The sequence below is a fragment of the Salvia hispanica genome, chromosome 3 (genome assembly GCF_023119035.1).
Source record: "Salvia hispanica cultivar TCC Black 2014 chromosome 3, UniMelb_Shisp_WGS_1.0, whole genome shotgun sequence".
Classification (NCBI taxonomy): Eukaryota; Viridiplantae; Streptophyta; class Magnoliopsida; order Lamiales; family Lamiaceae; genus Salvia; species Salvia hispanica.
Window position 1 is genome coordinate 28,032,040 of NC_062967.1, and position 20,642 is coordinate 28,052,681.

The 20,642-nt window shown below is 37.0% G+C and overlaps 5 protein-coding genes across 6 annotated transcripts; 3 read left to right on the forward strand and 2 right to left on the reverse strand.

Annotated features, from left to right (window-relative positions):
* Positions 1-608: 608 nt before the first annotated feature.
* LOC125211681 lies at positions 609-2,711 on the reverse strand. The gene is made up of 6 exons (XM_048111574.1): positions 2,452-2,711; positions 1,864-1,999; positions 1,340-1,424; positions 1,208-1,255; positions 1,006-1,106; positions 609-912 (listed from the first exon to the last, which is right to left on the reverse strand). Exons 1-6 carry the CDS (start codon positions 2,609-2,611, stop codon positions 780-782), a joined length of 663 nt encoding a protein of 220 aa, XP_047967531.1. The 5' UTR covers positions 2,612-2,711; the 3' UTR covers positions 609-779.
* A 3,716-nt stretch (positions 2,712-6,427) lies between these two features.
* LOC125213973 lies at positions 6,428-8,939 on the forward strand. Its single transcript, XM_048114800.1, has 4 exons — positions 6,428-6,688; positions 7,202-7,377; positions 7,801-7,999; positions 8,336-8,939. The coding sequence occupies exons 1-4, from the start codon at positions 6,610-6,612 to the stop codon at positions 8,602-8,604; spliced, it is 723 nt and encodes a 240-aa protein (XP_047970757.1). The 5' UTR covers positions 6,428-6,609; the 3' UTR covers positions 8,605-8,939.
* Positions 8,940-9,261: 322 nt separating this feature from the next.
* Positions 9,262-11,668, forward strand: LOC125213972 (50S ribosomal protein L15-like). Its single transcript, XM_048114799.1, has 4 exons — positions 9,262-9,756; positions 10,917-11,000; positions 11,092-11,181; positions 11,266-11,668. The coding sequence occupies exons 1-4, from the start codon at positions 9,361-9,363 to the stop codon at positions 11,524-11,526; spliced, it is 831 nt and encodes a 276-aa protein (XP_047970756.1). The 5' UTR covers positions 9,262-9,360; the 3' UTR covers positions 11,527-11,668.
* A 776-nt stretch (positions 11,669-12,444) lies between these two features.
* LOC125214169 (phosphatidate phosphatase PAH1-like) lies at positions 12,445-17,256 on the forward strand. 2 transcript variants are annotated; one of them, XM_048115074.1, is made up of 10 exons: positions 12,445-12,647; positions 12,982-14,456; positions 14,636-15,302; positions 15,500-15,584; positions 15,728-15,814; positions 16,054-16,126; positions 16,450-16,493; positions 16,573-16,701; positions 16,794-16,892; positions 16,960-17,256. In XM_048115074.1, exons 2-10 carry the CDS (start codon positions 13,103-13,105, stop codon positions 17,017-17,019), a joined length of 2,598 nt encoding a protein of 865 aa, XP_047971031.1. In that variant the 5' UTR covers positions 12,445-12,647; positions 12,982-13,102; the 3' UTR covers positions 17,020-17,256. The 2 variants fall into 2 exon arrangements, with proteins under 2 accessions (XP_047971031.1, XP_047971030.1); XM_048115073.1 differs by having other exon boundaries at positions 12,446-12,647; positions 12,982-14,534.
* A 120-nt stretch (positions 17,257-17,376) lies between these two features.
* Positions 17,377-20,374, reverse strand: LOC125216270 (ankyrin repeat-containing protein ITN1-like). The gene is made up of 4 exons (XM_048117943.1): positions 20,117-20,374; positions 19,483-19,971; positions 18,661-19,070; positions 17,377-18,499 (listed from the first exon to the last, which is right to left on the reverse strand). The coding sequence occupies exons 1-4, from the start codon at positions 20,157-20,159 to the stop codon at positions 17,675-17,677; spliced, it is 1,767 nt and encodes a 588-aa protein (XP_047973900.1). The 5' UTR covers positions 20,160-20,374; the 3' UTR covers positions 17,377-17,674.
* Positions 20,375-20,642: the final 268 nt, after the last annotated feature.

A 20,642-nucleotide genomic window follows, 5' to 3' on the forward strand; every position in this document is an offset into this window, starting at 1 on the left:
TCTTGGGGAAAAAAAATTAGTCGTTGATTTGAAAATTGGATTAAGATTATCAAAATGCAGACCGAAAATTTATATCTCAATCTTATTGTAAAAATCAGAAGCTTTTATTTGTTAACAAATTAATACTTCAGTTTGCACAAAATTAACCGATATTGAATTAAGACTTGTAAGCCAAGACTACACGCTGCATCATCTCGAAATAGAGATAACGTATAAGCCATATTCCCGAACAACGTCTGTAAAACTCAATCGTATATAATCCATCAAATCAAACACCACCCTACAAAAAATGTACTTAATATACTATACAAATCCTACACTACTTTCCCACGATCTACAAATCGAGATAAAACATTGCATGAAACAAGTCTAAAGTGCATTTTATTTTTTTAATCGCCCATCACCAAAGAATTATTGACTAAACATTGAATGAGACGTGCTGGCAAGCCAGCATCAACCCACAAAATATTGGCAACATTATATGAATATTGCAGCTAAATCCAATACAAAAAGATTATGGAAACATCACAGTAGAGATTATGGAAAACTATATACTACTTTTGTTCATTTGCTGGCAAGAATATTTATGGTTCGAAGAAGATTAGTAGTTTCCAAGAATCTCTACTAACATTATGCTCAAACAAGAAACACATTGTATTCCTGAACAAGATAGCATAACAGTTTCATAAATGGCAGAAATAACTTAGCCGAGTCGAGCACACTTCCTTGTGCATCAGAACAAAACTACAAAACTGAATCCATTGCCAAGAAAGAAAGAGCTAATGGAGAACTTGCACCGTGATTTGGTTATTGAGACAGAAGCCTCTGTTCTTGGTGATATAAGCGTGCATAGCCAGAGCTTGGGATGGGAAATGAACAAGTGCCATTCTGATGGGGCCTTCGTTTGTAAATCTGCATCGTTACCAAATATGAACTACATTTCAGTGATGTACAAAACACTATCCCCTTCATATGCTAATTGTGAGTATGAGGATATCATTTAACCTGACAGATATCTGAATTGTAGACGAATTGTACTGGCAACCAGAAAGGAAACGCTCAACATCATCAAAATTTGCATTTCGGGGGAGCCCAAGTAGTATGATCTGATATAAACAGATGAAATTCAATGAATAATCAAACTTTTCCGAAGCATAACATTACAGCCAATGAGATAGTACGTGCGAAATCACGACTAAGTACTCACAGCTTTTCCATCATAAGGTGCGCCAGCATCCCAATCAGATTTATCAGCCTGCAATCAGGCAAAGAATGAATGAAAAAATTTAGAGAAAAACGAAAAATCGTATGAAAATTACAGAAGCAAAGAAGAAAGTACCCTTCTGATATTATAGATGCGGCCCTTCCTACCAATTGACCTCAAGGCAGCATCATAAGATGATGCAGAGGGGAATTCAACCAACCTACAAAATTTAGACAAATGGTAAACAAGTTCTCGGTGAAACAGTCAAGAGACAATGTAACTAATCAATCCTGTTTAATAAATGATGGTCATTCAGTCATTCACTGCATCAGCAACCACAGCTTGAAATCTTTCTTATCCGTCTACATTTATTCATTTATTTTCTTCCATTTATTTGTGTGTGTGGGTGGATGGCTGGTGGGGTTGGGGACTGAATGACGACTATTGTAACAAATGAGAAAAAAACATTCAGAAGATCACAAAAAAACTCAATAGATTATTCACCGGCATAGTTGAGTTTCATCATTTGAATGATAAAACCAACGTCAAAATACTTAACCATCTATGGTCAAAGAAGGAATAAAGCATAGATATTGATCTAATCACTACTTTTGTCCTTTTCACAAGCTCGAGACAATGAATTATGCGGAGAGCCTTACATTGACAAAGGAAGAAATCCTTGATTGTACTCAACTTTGATCTTCTCCGGACTCAAATTACTGCCATCCAGTAGATTGATTACATCAGCCTTGGATGTATGCTTTGTGATATCGAGAAGTCTCCCATAAACTACACCTAAAATGGATAGAGAAAAAATAACTGATCAACATTGAGCCACCATACGTGTCCAGGATCAGACAATCAATCTTAAGATCAACGGTAAGCAAATATTACCAAAAACGACGAACTACTTTCAAGAAACCAGATTTCATTTTCACAGACGATAGTTTCTCTTTCCCAGTCAAAGTACCAGTTAAATGCTAATATCTGCTTATCATAGAAGTCAAAATATTACAGAATCGTTTTTCTCAGCGATCAGTTTCAAGCATTGCGAATAATTTTAACATGGAATAATTTAAATTAACTGAATCGTTTTCAACAGAAAAAATCCTAAAACAGTATCCAAAAATCAACAATAAACGCAATTAATCCCAAAACCCTAAACCCTAGCTCCTAACTGTAGGAAAATAATCTAGGATAATGACATTCAAATAAAAGCTGAAATTCGAGAAAAGGTAAAAGAGAACCAGCTGATGGAGTTCGAAAAAACTGATCCCCGGAGTCGGCTCGGCTCGGCTCAGATGCTTCAGTGGAGAAACGCCTCGGCGCGACGGCGGCGGCGGAAGGATGCCGGATACCGCCAACTAGGCGGCTCCATTTCATCGAAACTCGACTCAGTTGATTCATAGCTATTGCTGATTTCGAGATCTTCGCAGTAAGAGAAATGGTGAATTTGATGAAGCAGTGAGTACTGAGGTTTTGCTAGATTCTAGAATTGGGGGAATGTGTTTACAGCTGATGCGCCGTCGTTTTAGAAAGCGCAAATTATAGTGGGACCCCTAACGTTTGGGGAATTATATTTGGACCCTTTACATCTATTTATAGATGAGTTTTGACTTTATATTGAAATGTTTGTAAATTATGAATATAAATTTTAATATTTATAAAATATGTCATAATTAATATGAAACATATAGAAAAGATGAGTTTTGGTCTTATATTGAAATATATATAAGTTATGCTCATAATTATTATAGTAAATGAAAAGTTGTTATACTATTCATAATGATATTTATGTATATTTAATATTATAATTGATTGATGACACTACATATTCATTAATAACATTTAATTTTATTTGATCATTGTGAACGTTTTTACATAATTATGAATTTTTCAACTTTCAAGCATAAAATTTATATTATCATTGTAAATTATTTTTTTTTTCCGACTAATAAATCATAGAAACTAACTATCTATAATCTTTGAAGTTAATGAATTGCATATTCATCTCGAACTTCGTCGCATTCACATATTTCATGTAAAGAGAATATTCAAAGTCAACAAAATGGCAAACGAAAGCAAAGAAGACGTAGAGTATAAATATCACATTGTTTTCGTGTATATGTATAATCATCAATTTGGAGAGTGAGGAGTAAAATAAGGCTGAGGATTACGTTATGTTTAAGTGATATTAGTCCATATTTAAGGTTTTTTTTATAATGCTAGTTTGTTTTATTTTATGTTAGTTTTGTTTTATTTATCTTTTTTATCTTAACTATAATAATTTTTTACAAATATAGAATATAGTATCATAGAAACTGGTCATCTATAATATTTTGTAGTTAATGCATTGCATATTCATCTCAAACTTCGTCACTTCCACAGATTTTATGCAAAAAGAGCACCTAAGTCAACGAAATGGTAAAAAGTTGTAATATAGGGTATGTAGTTGATTTTTGTTTTAAATTATTACATGTAGATGGCGAAAAATTAGCTTATGGAATAGATTGCACCGGTGCAAGACGAGAAAAGTGCATGAGATGATAACTGGTGATGAAGAAGGGCACCGTAGCTAGATGGAGGCAGATAAAAGATGTTAAAATGATAAGGTAGATGGGTATTGGAGTACAAAGAGAAGTCGAAGGGTAATGTTTTAATATGAATGAGTTACTATACCTAATAAATTGTTTGTTAGTAATGCATCTTTTAATTAGTTGACCCAATTATATAGGTGAAGAGTTTAAATGATTATTTTTTTAAAAGACATATATGATATAACAAATTCTTATGGATTTATGTGATGAATTGGATTAATGTAATGAATTTATTGTTTAATTTAATATATTAGATCTTTGAAACTGATTAAAATATAAAGGTAGATTATAATATGAAGGTAGATTATATTTATTATATTTTTCTATGACAAAGGCTTCCATTATTTTGAATATTATAAATTGTATATTAATAATTTCATATTGTTGGTGTTAGACATAATTTTACTATGCATTGTTTAAATAAGATTGTTCTTTTGTTGCTTTAATATAATTTTAAATATTATACTAATTGCATGTTTTAACATTTTTACTTATAGGAGGAGTGTTATATTGCTAACTCATAACTTAATTGTTAACTGCAACTAAATAATAGCTATTAGATATTCAAATTAAGGGCTTAGATTATTAATCCCTAAATGTCAATACGATCAACGAAAAACGTCAATAAGGCCATAGGATTAATTCAAAAAAATATCAATAGGGGTATTAATGTCAATTAACTACATATTTAGTTATAACTAACCTTTAAAAGAAATCCCAAAACTTTAAATTCATATAACATATATCAAATTAAAGATAATTTCATAAGGATTCCAACGATATCATACATGTATATGTTCCGACGTCAAAATTTGAAAAAAAAATTCGAAATTTTTTAATTTTTTCGTACAGCAGAAATGTCAACATACTATATAAAATATGTCCAATATAATATATGTAGAATGTCAATATAAGCAATGGGTTAACATTCTTAAAGCATTGTGTTGACATTCTCAAAGCATTGTGTTGATATTTTCAAAACACTATATTGACATTTTCATCCAAAATCCTAATTTGGAGTTTTTTTTTTTTTTTTTTTTTTTTTTTTTTTTTTTTTTTTTTTAATTTTTATCTTTTTCGATTTAATTAATAAAAATGAAAATTACACATGGCAAATTGTAGATCACACATTTTCTAAAATCTTATGACCTTAAATTAGTTGTAGTTAGCAATTAAATGATGAGTTAGCAATTGATCACTCCCCTTTACTTATATTACTCTAGATTGAGATTATAGTTATTAGATGTGATTAATTTTACTATATTATAATTTTATTTTTATATTTAATTATTGCTATATTTATACATCTATTTAATAATAAAAAAAAATTGATAGGAGTATTAAATAACTTGCGGAAGTATAATTGTATATGAAATTAATCCACAACTTTTATTTATTTTTTGGAAAAAATGATCAATAAAGATTCCCTATTTATTGAATTGATAAAAAATGTTTTATCAACTAAATCGTCTTCTTATTTTAGTATTTTCACTGCACAAAATGTGTTCAAATAAATAACAAGCCTAAATTTTGTAATTAAAATTTGAAGATAATTTATAATAGAAATATTTAGGAATAAATAGAATATATAAGAAAAAAGTAGAGAATTCTAGAACAGAAAAAATAGGATGAAAATTTTAGAACAAATACATATGCAGTCTATATATATGAGTTTCGCAAGTTTAGTTTTTTTTAGTTTTCGAATTCAAGTGATGATAAAGTGATATATTAAATTAGTTTATGTAAAATTAATTGAATCGTGCATCGCACGAGAGTAGATACTAGTTTAGTATAAAATTCACGGGGAAGCATCTATGGAGACGAAGACTATTTGGGCCTTTAATAATTGGGCCTTTGATCGATGTCGGTCCAATACCATCGGTTTCTTTTTAATTTCGTACTGTTAATATTGTTTTGGACTTTATCCCTCATTTTTAATTTTAATTATATTCATTTTACATAAATAGGACTCTAGAAATGTTAAATAATATCGAGAATCTTTAACGACGGTTCCTCACCGATTTCTCGTAGTATTATCCGAGCAGTCATCGTTGTAGTCCTCAATATCATTCACTCCTCAAATAATTATAGTAACCGAGCTCGTGAGGAGTTTTTCAATAATATAATTTGATTTACACTTGATGATATTATTTTAGTTATATAATTATTCAACTTGTTAGTACTCCGATGCTACGAGTGGTGTTTAAAAACAAGTGAATGATATATGTGTTTAATTTCGTAGTGCTTGGTGACATGTATGTTTTGAAATTGTTTCTGTACTTTATTTTATAAATATACTAAAATATTATTTATGTTCATTTTTTTTATTTTTTAAATTGTGTAAATTATGTTAGCTATAAATAGACTAGACAATGAAAGTAATATCTAAATAAACTGTTATTCAATTTTTTTTCATAAAATGCAAAGTACAAAAAGTACAAACTACTCTAATTCAATAATGCAATATTATTTTATTTGATGAAGAATGCGATTAAATTTTCTTGCACAATATTCTCGAAAATTCTAGTAAAATAATAACCGCCTCCAACCGAACCTAGCCATGTACAACCTCGTATGCACAGCGTACAACATCAATAGCCGTCACCGTTTAAGGCGCGAGCTCGTTTTTTTTTTCCCGTTCAGTCATCTCCTTCACACGCCAAGGTTTTTTCTTCAAAAGAAAAAAGAAAATAATAATAAAGAAAAGTTCTGCTCAAGCCCTAAATTCGATCGAGCAATACTCCGGCGATTGTTATTTTCGATACATCTATTGATTTGAATACCGAGGCGGCGAGGATTGGCGGCTCGATGAATCGCCGTCGATTTACATCGAGGGTTCCCCTTTTGTTGATTTATGCAAGCACGATTCTAATCATCTATTCCCCAGGTAAAAATCGGTTTCCTTGTGAAGATCTTCGTTTGATTGAGTTTGTAATTTTGATGATTGAATATGTTTTGTGATCGTATGAGAATTCGGTTTGGGGATTATCGATTGTTGTATGATTAGATATCTTCGTTATGTTGATATTGGCGCCTTCACGAGTTGAACTGACATTATTGATGACAGAAATGGATTTGTGGAGAATTTTTAAAGTTGAGTTTGGGGGTTTTTTCGACGAGCTAAAACCTTAATTGGAATAGAAAACAAGTGAATATGCTTTGAGGACCTCTTGTTGTTAAGCATAATTTAATATTTGCAGTTCAAAGTGAAAAAAAGGCAATTATTGTGTAAGCTTTACTTTGAGAGAGAATGATTTGGTGGGGATTTTGAAATTGATGAGAAGTTTTCTTTCGTTTTACTTAACTGTATTTATCGGTAGTGATGTTGTTAATGCATTTGAGTTTTTGCTGCTGAATTGATGGTATTGTTTATATTGTGGTTTATCTCTCCTGCCTCCAGCATTGATATCAGCAGCAGTTGTCACACTTGATTCCATCGAGATCTTCAAAACTCATGAATGGATTCCGACTAAACCCAAAGTATACTTTCAATGTAAAGGGGAGAGAGAGATAATTCTACCAGATGTTAAAAACAAGCATGTATTGTATTCCTTCAGGGGTGAAGAATCGTGGCAGGTAATTTCCTGATGATTTTCGAGTGACTTTAACATATTCTTAAACTTCTTAGTTGTTTCTGTATGACTCTTGTGATTTTCAGTTTGTGAATATTGAAGCATAAATAAATTTGTGCTCGTATATTTTTTTCTATGTTTTGTTGTTGAAGAAGAATATCAGTACTACGATATTCTTTCAAAAATTCCTTCTAAATTCACAAATCACAATAACTGTGTCCCACTTGTTCTATTTTTCTACTGTTGCCTGTACTCACAAAATTTTGAAAGTTTGTGTAGTTAATTGGTTGCCGACGATTCTTGTTATCCTTAACATGCTTACTTGTTACGGCCCGTTGTTGTCTGATTATTGGTTATTCCTGTCAGTTAGATAATTTACACCTTGAAACCTTAGAGGTGATTCTGAATTACCTCTTGTTTGTCCCAGCCCCTAACAGAACTTCCTGATACGAAATGCAAACGTTGTGGACTCTATGAGGAGGATGCCGTTAGACCAAATTATGTATTTGATGAATGGGAACTTTGTCCATCTGATTTCACACGGTCCGATGGCAAGTATATTCATGTTAGGGAGAAAGAGTTCAATGCCACATTTTTATGTAAAGAATGTGTTGCTCGGGAAAAAGGTGAGAGAGTATAATCTTTCCTTTCATCTTCTAATTGTATTTATGTGATGCAAAACTCTCACAGCATCTCATGTTGCATAAATTGTCGTGTTAAAAAGTTGCATAGCTCGTACACCCTCTTTTCTTGGCGAGCATATGAAAGAGTCACTCTGTCATTGCATTTTTAGTTTCTATGTAGAACCAGTGAATGTGATTTGTATACACTCTGAATGTTCGTGCGTGCTATTTTTCTCTCAGATGACTGCTCAGATACCTTTGAAATATGCATTTGGTAATATTCCAGTGAGGCATACACTCATTTTAGCTAACTGATGAATTTTATGATTGTTTTTTCAGCTTCATCTTCATCCTCGCATTCGGATAAGGATAAAGCTAATTCCACTAACGCCAAGCAAGAGGATTCAAGCAAAACGCTACCTTGGCCTTGGATTGTAGCTATCAGTTGCGCATTCCTGATCCTGTTTACAGGTGGCCTTGTAGCTGGTTGCAAGTGGTGGCAGAGACGAAAGAGGATGCAACAACAGGCTCAGTTCCTCAAACTTTTCGAAGATGCTGATGATATCGAGGATGAATTGGGTATAGGCCCTCTCAGCCATACAGTTTGAGTCACACATCTGGATCTTCTCACTCTTTGTCTGTACACTATGGATAGCTGCAACAGGACGAGCTCTATTGTATAGGTGTGTATACTCATGTTCATACACAAACAAAACATTGCACAATCATGCCCACATTTGAGGTTTGAGGTAGTTCAGGCCTTTGCTGTGTGCATTTCTTTTGTTTTAGGACCTGACAAAGACGGCATCATCAATATGCACGCGACGTGTACCATAAATAAAACACGAGATGAGATATTATTTACCAGGAAATAGTGAACTGTCTATGTAAAGATGAAGAAACAAAAACCCAGCAAGAAAAATGATCCCTTTTTATTGCATCATATTGTGACTTGGCGTCTTTTACTCGTTTGAAGAACACAAGAATACGAATTGATGCAAGTGTTCATCAACTCGTAGTTGATCAGATTTCCGACTAGCGTGGATACACAGTCTCATAAGCATAGAAAACATTACAAAATGATGCATGTCCCACGAAACTAATTTTCGTACAAAATCGGAAACCTGCTCTTATAGAGTTGAGAGACTCAAGTGCAGTTTGGCCAAATGATTTACTCCATTTATTAAGCATCATCTAATTAGTAATTATCCCAACCAATTAATATGAAAAAAAAAATTAAAGATTTAGTAGTAAAAAAATATACCAACTCTTCAAATTAAAATCGGAAAAAATCCCTAAATTCGGAACAGAACCGCCGCTTTCTTCATCACCAGATTTCTCCTCGCCATTGTTATGTTGAGAAAATGCTGAGAAGAAGATTCACTTCAGTGTTCCCCAGCTTGATCCGAGCTGCCCTGGTTCAGCGCCCAAACCCTACACCAACACCAAGGTTTCCTCCTCAGCTACACTATGCATCGCCGTATGCGGCTTGCTTCAATCACCGCTGCAATTCAGCGAGCGTTAGGGCTTACAGCAGCCTTTTGGCGCTGAACGATCTGAGGGATAATCCAGGGTCGCGCCAGCAGAAGACGAGGAAGGGGCGTGGTATCGGGTCGGGTAAGGGGAAGACGGCCGGGCGGGGGCACAAGGGCCAGAAGGCTCGTGGCACCTATAAATTCGGATTTGAAGGCGGACAGACGCCGCTCCGCCGCCGCCTTCCCAAACGAGGCTTTAAGAATCCCTTCACTCTCACATTTCAGGTATCCTCATTTTGATTCACCTCATTTGAATTCGATTGCTGATGTTATGTTAGGTTAGGTTAGGTTAAATTCATCTTTCTGAGCTTCAATTTTACTGCAATTGCTCATTTGGAAAAACCTAGAGGAGTTTCTACTTGTAGCGATTATGTGGTGTTAATTCTAGTGTTTGAATAGGTTTTCCACCGATTGATTTAGCTTATAAATATCATTACATAGAAAGAGTTTAAAGATGAATCAAATGATCTATAGAGCTCATGTGGAGATTATTGAACATACAGTGAAGTTGTGAATCAAGCCGAATTAGCTCAATGATAGGAGTTATCAAGATTGAAGTGCATTGGGATATCCCGAAATTCCGATCTAAGTAAACATGGGATTATAAGCGGAGTACTATTTTTATCTATCTAGGTCAATCTTTAAAAGTAAGTGCTCCTGATTGGTTTGGCTTCTCGAAGTAGTACCATTTTAGATTTGATACTACACGATGTTTCTAAACCCTGTATTTCTTCGTATCACTAAAGGACTACAAGTGTAATGTTTGTGTACAAGGTAAACTTAGCTCAATGATAGAAGTTATCAAGCACCTTGGGATATCCAAAATTTGAATTTTCAATCCATCTAAGTAAACAAGAAGGGATTATAGCTCATAGTAGTACTATTTTTATCTATCTGGGTCGATCTTCAAAAGTAAATGCCCCGGATGGATTGGACTTCTCGACATACACCATTTTGGATTTGATATTACACAAGTGCTTCTTAACTCTTAAGTCTTAACACTATTTTTCTTTGTATCATTAAAGAACTACAAATATATTGTGTACAAGGCAAAATGAAGCTTTGAGGTGTTGTACAGACCAGAGGTGGTAACTTTTACGTTTTAATTTGCTGATGTTATTTGGTCCTGAAAATGATCGTGAGTGAGAAATACATTCTGAGAGTTTTATTACTTGATAAAAGTAGAAAATCAGTGCGGATCTCTTACATTTTTGTGTGACTGGATTTGAGTAAAGCCACTGCTGATTCATCTCGATAGGGATTCCAATTAGGACAGGGCCTAAAGCATTTTCCTCCTCTCCGTCTGTTTTTTGCATATTAGTCATGTCTCTTTCTCTCTTACTCTCTTGTGTTTGGCATACATTATAACTGTTGGTCACCTGCAGCCTGTTGGTTTAGGAAAAATCGCAAAGCTGATAAATGCTGGGAAAATTGATTCTTCAGAATTGATAACGATGAAAACTCTCAAGGTGTGTAGTGTGTATATTAGCTTCTTATGATACTCTCTCATCTCTCTCAAGCCTTATCTGAAAACTTGCACTATGTTTTTCCCAACTAAAGGACTGTGGAGCTATAGGCAAGCAAATAGAAGACGGTGTTAGACTAATGGGACGCGGAGCTGAACACATTGAATGGCCCATCCATCTAGAGGTAACCTTTCCTTAACATTTTTCGCATTCTCAAAATATGTTTGGCATCCATTTTTTGCAATTTCAATAACCTCGAGCCACACAGGTTTCAAGGGTGACAGTAAGGGCGAAAGCAGCAGTAGAGGCTGCTGGGGGGACGGTGAGACGTGTGTATTACAACAAACTGGGGCTGCGGGCGCTGCTGAAACCAGAGTGGTTCGAAAAGAAGGGCAGGCTACTTCCAAAAGCAGCAAGGCCACCTCCGAAATTGAAAGAGAAAGTAGATAGCATCGGCCGATTGCCTGCCCCAAGGAAACCGATACCTTTCACTGCTGAAGAAAAAGAGGCTATGCCTGCTGCTTCCTAAACTGCTTAATGACTACTTTAGAGGCAAGACAAATTGCTGAATTTATTATAGAATTTGATTTTGTTTTGTTTTGTTTTGTTGTTAGTTGAGATGATGTTCTTGCTCCAACAAAAATAAAATTTTTGTTGTTAACATGTCTAAATAATCTCTCTCACACACTTTTTATAACAAATGTTTGTTCATTTTGGGACAATAATTAGTGCGACTAGGCAAGGCATGTGGAAAGAGGGTGGTAGTTGGGGTTCAATTATTTTAAATGGACCATATTAATTAATTCTAATGTCATTTATTAAAACTGCTTAACTGGCAGAATAATTGTTTTTTATCTGCTTTTGATATCTAAAATAAAAGTTTAGCAAATTGTCTTTACTGTAGTTAAATAAAATACTAATCACAACCAATAATTTTTTTCTGTCTCCGCCTTAATAGTTTAATAATTCAACATAAAAATATCCCACTATTATAATTACAAAAACTTTCTCACACGTGATTCACATATTCTTACTTTTTAATTTTTTATATTTACTTATTATATTAACCACGTTACTAGTTTACTACAAATTACTTAGGTCGGTGTTTAACTTTTTTCTTAAATTTGTTTTGGAGCAATACTTTGGTCGGTATTGAAATAATACTTTTGCCTCATTGTAATTTTTCATTTAAATTTTAATGAGATAAATTATAACGTTTAAAATAAATTAAAAACTACATCGCTCTACGAACAACCAATATTCCATTTTTTTTTTTCATTTTTAGTCATCCGCACATATTAATTATATTCTATTGTTAATAAGTTTCTCATACTTTTATAATCTATTTGATACAAGTATAATTTAATAACAATTTATAAAATTAATTACATCAATTCTTGTCTCATTTCCAAACATAAAAGTGCATTGATTGACAATTTTAGAAGAAAGAAAAATCAAGGCAGATGTTTTGCACACAATCACCTACCATTCGGTGAGGAAAATAAATGGACGACTCTTAAAAATATATTCTCGGAATCTTCTCTCTGCGAAAAAAAAAATTCAACCGATTTCACTTCATCTCGGGGCTAAACACTTCAATCTTCGCAGCTTGGATTCGTTTCTGGAAAATCAGCAAATTATTGAATTTGTGTAAGTATCGTTTATGCTCTTTCTCGTCAATCACTACTTCCGATTTCAAAGCATTTGATTCAAGCTTCAGCTCTTGCATTTGCTATCTCACTGTTGTTGACTTAGTAAATTTTTTTTTGTGAAATTATGTTGTTAGGGCTATGTTTGACTAGCAATTGAATTGGAGTTGATTTTGAATTGGGATTTACTACATCATAGACTTTGTCAAAAAAAAAAAAAAAAAAATTAGTACAATTTTCCTCTTTGGATGTGATTTAGTTTTGCAGTAGAGCTAAAAGGGATAGAATTATTGCATGATCATTTGATCTTAATGTGTTCATTTTGTTGCATGCAGATGTCGGAAATTCCGAGGATTGGGATATTTTTGAGGATTTTGTTGTATGGATTATGTTGATTTAGGGTTAGAGGATTGGAATTTGACATTTATTGGGGGTGAATATTTGTGAGTGAGCCAAATGAATGTGGTGGGTAGAGTTGGCAGCATCATAACACAAGGAGTGTACTCGGTTGCCACACCGTTTCATCCGTTTGGTGGGGCGGTGGACATAATCGTTGTTAAGCAGCACGATGGGACGTTTAGGAGCACGCCTTGGTATGTTCGGTTTGGAAAATTTCAAGGTGTTCTCAAAGGGGCGGAGAAGCTTGTCCGAATAGAAGTCAATGGTGTCGAAGCCGATTTTCATATGCATCTTGATAACTCGGGTGAAGCTTATTTTGTCAGGGAGGTTGACGCGGAGAAGGATGATCGGGAGGGTGTTAAGGACTCGGAGAGTCTTGAAGGCGGGAGGGAGGACAATAGCAGTGTTTATAGTAATGCAGAGAGCGGTTCTAAAGAGAACGATTTTTTGGGACAAGAGATCGATGAGTTTAATGGTGGTGACGCGGAGATGCAAGATTTACGCACAACTCTTGGTATGAAGCGGTTAGAGAGAGCCGAGTCTGACAATGAGCGGATGTTCTATGAGTTTCAAGATGAACAATCTTCTTTGGATGGTTCAGTTGAGTTCTCTGAGTACGATAATTTAGATAGTGTGGAACATGCATTGGAGGAATCGCAAAATTCGAATTCGGAGGTGGTTTTGGTGAGCGTGGACGGGCATATTCTAATGGCACCTATATCATCATCCGTGACGGATGCTGCAAGTGTGCAACTGAGCACGCCTCAGTTTCACCTTGGACCGGGCGAACGAACTCAACAGTTTCACAGGGGTGATGATTTGTGGACGACTAATTGTATGGACGAGCTTGATTCTCCTACACATGAAAACACCCCTTGGAAAAATTGCAACGGAGACGAGAATCCTCAATCTTCTGAACACTTAGAGCCTGGACAAAGTGACAAAGATCGTCTATACCATGTCCAAGCAAGTCTGGATTCATCTATTCACGACAAGGAGTTCAGTGTAGAAAGTGGCTCTGAAAGTGCATCAGGCCGTTTTCTTACACGTGATGTTTTCAAGAGTTGCCATGAGTTCATGGAATTTTCGCAGCAGTCTGCAGACGAGGATCGGGAGGATATCAGTTGTTCAGGAGACCAGAAATCGCCTTTGAGTCCTTTGATGAATGACGAACATGTAGAACAGAATCTTGAAATATCAAGAGACAATGGTGAATCAGATTGCGACGAGTCTGGAATTCCTAGCCGTGTCTCATTGCTCGAGTCACAGGTTGAAGCTGCAGCTCAGGAAATATCTACTTCCAATACAGATCACAATGGTTCTGATCGCATGGCTGTTCGGTTTGCTACCGTTGATCAGGATTCAGGGAAACAAGTGGAAGATGATCGAACTGTCGGAACAGTGAATGATGGTAAGGAGTCTCCTTCTGATGTATGTCGAGAAAGGGACCACGTTGAACCACATACAGCTGCTCCAACTGAACCGTTTGGTAAAAAATTTCATTTAGTAACAGCAAGATTACCACTACACTACATTCCTAGTTTCCTTCATTTTCCGAATCTGATATTATCATATTTTTTTTAATTGCAGGGCTGGAAATATCTCTTTGCGCAAAGTTGCTTCATTCTGGAATGGGCTCGAGTGCAGCAGAAGATGCCTTCAACGAGAAGCGCATATCATTGGAGGAATTTAAACTTTCACCTGCATCAGTTGTGAAGAGTGAAGACCTGATTGTTAGAATTCAGGGGAAGTACGTACCATGGCATAAAGCTGCACACATTGTTCTCAGCATGGCTGCTTTTGGCGAAGATCTACCGGTCGAGGCAGAAGACGCAATCCCGGTGGAACAGGAGAAGCCAGAAAAAAAAGAAGACGATCCACAGCTGGTGTCTACTCCATCTCGCAGATGGAGACTCTGGCCAAATCCGTTTAGGAGGTCCAAGCCACTCGAACATGCCACTAGTTACTCTTCTAATGAAGACGTCTATGTTGGTTCCGAATCCGGCTCACAGAGTCAACAGGCAGTTTCGACCCCCACAGCACGTGCAGCCAGTGAGTCTCCTCGCAAGCAGTTTATTAGAACTAATGCACCCACCACCGAACAGATTGCATCTTTGAATCTCAAGGAGGGGCAAAACATGGTGAGTTTCAAATTCTCTACCAGAGTTCTTGGATCCCAGAAGGTTGAAGCTCATATGTATTTGTGGAAGTGGAATACACGAATCGTGATATCAGACGTGGACGGGACTATTACCAAGTAAGTTAGTTTCACATTTCATTTCCTAATGTGTTATTGCTGACTGTAATTGGCTGAACACTAAAGTGTTTTTCCTTTCTCGCTCCTTGCTTTGAGAGGGTTAATGATAACGAAACAAAGATCGAGACATGATAACCAATCCCAGTTCCCACACAGCTTTGGTTTTGCCTGAAAAAATCGTGTCTGCTTGTTTCTAGGTCTGATGTTCTTGGCCAGGTCATGCCGTTGGTAGGAAAAGACTGGAGTCATTCTGGGATCGCTCATCTTTTTTGTGCAATAAAGGTAGTATCTTTAAATGCCGCGTTTTTGGTCAAGCTGATTCGTACCATGCATTCTGAGCTTCCAACTGAAACTCATTTGATTATTGGAAATATGAAGAACTGCATTTCTGTAGTTTTGTCTTATTATTAATGTTTCTGCTACAGGAGAACGGATACCAGCTCTTATTTCTAAGTGCACGAGCTATTGTTCAAGCATATTTAACGAAAAGCTTCCTATCCAATCTCAAGCAGGTATAATTCTGAAGACCGTGAGTCTAAATGGCGTTTCTGATCACGATATGTTTGTAGCACATAAAATTTCCTAGTTGATAAGATGGCCTGAATCTGTTGCAATGTTTGGTCCACATAAATCCGTGCTACTCTAACTGTTAACTTCTGCGTATGTTCTTGTGTTTCTTGAGCCGGTGGAAACTTTATCCTCGTATTATTTTGAGACTTATGTGGTTATTGTTTTGTTTCAATATGGGCAGGATGGTAAAAGCTTGCCAACTGGACCTGTTGTCATTTCCCCTGATGGATTATTTCCCTCGTTGTACCGAGAAGGTGACATCCTTCTCCTTGGCATATCTTTATACTTGATACATGAGAGCCATCAGCGGAGATTAAGTGTCTACACACAGATGAAACCTGGTTTTACGAATTTTGAAATCTAATCGCAAAATTTTGTCGCTCAAACTACTTTAGTGGCATTACAAGACTTTCATATATGGTTGTTCCTTTCTCGATTAGTTTGATTCGTTCGAAAGTTATTTCTCTTCATATACGGTTGTGAATTATGATACACCCATTTTCATTCTCTCCAATCTTTTCACTACACACATCCATCTTTGCCCATCGTATCTGACAGAAATGTTGCGTTGTGCCAGTTATACGACGAGCTCCACATGAATTCAAGATTGCCTGTTTGGAGGTAAATGTCAAAATCCATTTGCTATGCTAGTTTTGTCTGCCAAGAACCTTTACATGGTTATGCAATCTTTGTGTTACAGGATATTAAGGCGCTCTTTCCACCCGATTACAATCCATTTTACGCGGGTTTTGGAAACAGAGACACCGACGAGCTCAGCTACCGGAAAATTGGGATTCCTAAGGGAAAAATCTTCATAATCAACCCTAAGGTAAAGTCTTTGAGGATTTAGTCTAAAAAGAATGCAAGAAAAAAGAAAAGAAACACTCCAACTTTCCTTTGAATGTTTTTTTTTCCTTGCAGGGGGAGGTGGCCATTAATCGTCGTATTGATGTGAAATCATACGGGTCGTTGCACACGCTGGTGCATGACATGTTCCCGCCAACGTCATTGATCGAACAGGTAAACCCAAGCCATACCAGAAATCACGTTTTTCATGTTTCTTGATGCTGAATTTGCATCCGCGCAGGAGGATTATAACTCGTGGAACTACTGGAAAGTGCCTTTGCCCGATGTCGATAACTTGTAGAAGCCCAGCTCGGCCCGAATGCAGAGCTGTATCAGTGGCTGTAGATGCTGGGACATAATTTTTTGGTAGCTAGTATTCTTGTTTCCATCACTTTTTCGTTCTCTGCCTCAGCATATGATTTAGTTAAAAACTCCATTTATAGATATATGTATCCATATATAGACCATTCATGTTGTACTAAGTTGATGCACATATTCATCTTTAATCAATAAATATATTCTTCCCATTTTACTTTTATTTTCTTTGTTTCTGCATCCTATTTTGTTTCTTTTCTTTTTCTGGATATTTTGCATGTATTTTATTGAACACTAAAATATTCAAAAATTGCTCAAATGCTGTGACATAAATTGACATTCATCCATCTGTATTTGCTAATCTTTCAACAACTTCAAAGCCTTCATAATGTGTTACACTTTGCCGAGACAAAATCCTCATTGAACCTAAGACAAGAACATGACCATTTGCCTATGTTTCTCTCTTGTCACAAAGCTCAACCTTAATCCCAACAAATACCAGTCATATTCAAGAATCTCTACAGAGATTCATTGCAGGAGCCATTGATGCAACATATGATTCGTGTCCGAAACTCACACGGGCAAGTGTGTCGTCGTGTTGAGATCGTTTCTCGAAGAGTCCAGAACCGATGACGGTGGAATCAAATGACATAAATAGGATTAACTTCAGAATCAGTGTCAGAGTGTCTGAATGAGCTTCCTCCACTTCTCGAATACTTCTCTCTCTTCCTCACCCTCCGTATCCTCCTTGTCTTCAGCACATAATACGTCATGCCACCTAGAACTCCGGCCATGGTGACCGCCCCTGTGATAGAGACAAGGATTGCAGCCCATCTATGGTGCTTGCCGACAATGATGTAAGACGAGGAGAGGAAAGCCACCGTGGTGCAAGCTGCGGCCAGCCACATTAGCTTATTGATCACCTCCACAACCCGTCTCTCAGATTTCACCTCGCCTCGGACCACTGTGATTTGCACCACCACGACAGCCAAGGATGTGAAGAGTGCGATGGCATTGGAGATGAAGAAGACTTGGAAAGCCCGGCTGCTCACCATCACAGCCATCCCTTTGTCGTTGTCGCCTCCCGGGACGGTGAATATGGCTGCAAAAGCAACTGTTGCAAACAGAACAGCCACCACTGTTACCGAGTTAGTAGCATTGTTGATTCCTTCTCTATGAAGCTTCCTGAGCTCCTTTGCAATGCCATTCACATTCTTGTTTGTTTTACGCGCCTGTTCAAGTTGCGTATGCACTTCTTTCTTTATCTCCGAGACAGTTTCCCGGAGTTCATCACGGGGTTGGTTTAGCTCGTTGGCCTTCATTCCACCATAGCGCATCAAGCAGTCTTTAATTTCACAGATCTCTTCCGATAGAGGGAGCCCTTCAGCTATGTCGAGCGCTGTTTTCTGACCTCTAGTCAGCGCATTTACATTCGTGTCACGAAGCCGTAAGAGCTCCATTACAATCTGCAAAAGTCATAAGCTTTAGATGTAAAAAACTGTAAGAAAGAGTAAAATCAGAAATGCAGAAGCTAAAGGCCATATAACATAAGCTTCTATACATGTATAAATCAGAAGCCACAAATGCAGATTTTTTGACTCATCAAAGCATCAACGCCTTTCCTTACCTCAGCACGCTTCTTCCTCGTAGCTATATGTAACGCAATATTACCGAATTTGTCAGGAAGCATCACTATGGCTGGATCTGCCTGCAGAAGTAGCCTCACCACTGCTGAGCTTACGCCCTTCACAGCCATGTGCAGAGCAGTCTGCCCTTTCTTATCAGTTTTTCGGGCCAACTGTCGGTCCATCTCTAGCAAAGCCTTCACAATATCTGCATGGCCTTGGCGCGCTGCAAAGTGTAACGCGTTTTTGCCATTGGATTTCCGCGCCTCTAGCGACTCAGGATCGTTTTGGAGCAACTCCTTTACAACAGCTAGGTGCCCTTTCGTTGCTGCAGATATGAGAGGAGTTGCATTTGACTGGCCGACTGTGTTACTCAGGTCTGGATCATGATCTAACAGCATCTGAACAATATCTGTAGAAGTTGCAGTTCGTATAAGTCGGGTTTACAACGAAATAACATTTATCCTCACAAAGATCCAGATAATGACACTCACTAAATATAACTAAAGCATTCAAGAACACAAGATCAAACTCTCTATTTTCTCATTTCCTCAGCTAGCAAAAGAGAATGCCATTACTTCAAGCAATCATTTGAGCCATATAATGTAGAAAAATCACTCTCCATCTTAACAAGATGACACAATTCAGATGATCAAACTATTTAGTTAACTTGCTATTCGACAGATAAATCGTTCGCACACTAAAAAACTCGCATTGTAAGACATTTTGTCACCCAAAATCAGAGGTCTTAGCACACAACCATCATTCAAAGATGCCTATTCACATCAAAATATTGGATCAAGTAATGAGACAAGTCGGATTACCATGATGGCCTCGACTGGCAGCGATGTGCAAAGGATCAAATCCCGACCTATTCTTCGTCCTAATCCCCTCCCTCGTCGAATAAGGCAACAACTCCTTCATCACATCAATGAACCCCTTCTCAGCTGCGATGAAGAGAGCGGTTTCCCCCAATTCATTCACCTCATTCACTACAGCCTCCCTGATCTCCGCCACCCCGGCGTCAAACTCAGCCCCCCGCAGCGTCTTAAGCATCTGCTCGTCGATTTCTCCCAAAATCTCAATCACCGCCGTCACATCACCCTTCTGCGCAGCCAAATGGAGCTCCGTATCGTTGTGGCGGCCAGTCACCTGCCTCACGTACTTCTTCTTCCCCGATTGATCGAACCGTTTGCCTGAATTCGACACGATTAGGGCTTTGCTGGAGTTGGAGACCACCAGCGCCGGCGCTCGCGGCGACGGCGACGGCCAGAAGTGCTCCGTTCTGAATCCTTTCTCGAGATCCTTCTCGCCTGCTCACACATTCAAAATCCACGAACATTGAGGTGAAAAATGAAAATGATACTATCCTCGATTTCTCAATTTTTTTTCAATTTCGCGTTGCATTCACACAATTAACGCTGTAATATACAAATTCAGAGTGCGAAATTGATTCACCTGACATTTGGGGAGGAGCGCCTCTTTCATTGGGGGAATCCATGGCGATCGAGGAAAATGTAGCTGATTTTGTGTGTGTTTCCGCTAATCAAACATGCTCTCGTTGCTGTGGATGAGTTTGATCGGAAAGTAGGTGTGGATTCGATGGAGTGTTGGCGTGCGGAGGCGGAAGGGAGAGCGGCCGGCGGTGGTGCAGCGGCGGAGGCGGAGGAAATTGAGTAATGTTTACGCCGCTGGGCCCACCACCGTATTAACGTTTCCAATTGCGCCTTTTCTTAACGACATTTCAAGTTAGTTAGTTAGTTTACCTCTATTTTTTTTATGTTTATCAAATAGTGTCTATTTTTTTTTAATGCAAAATACATCTCATTTTTCTAAATAAATTGATAAAAAAATATACTTGTTCTATTAAATTTGCAATTTTGTTCAATCATATAGTATTAGGCTTACTAAGTTGCTAAAATATTTTGTCGACACATATTAATATGGCAAAATGATGTTTTTAACTAAGGACGATCTTGAAATT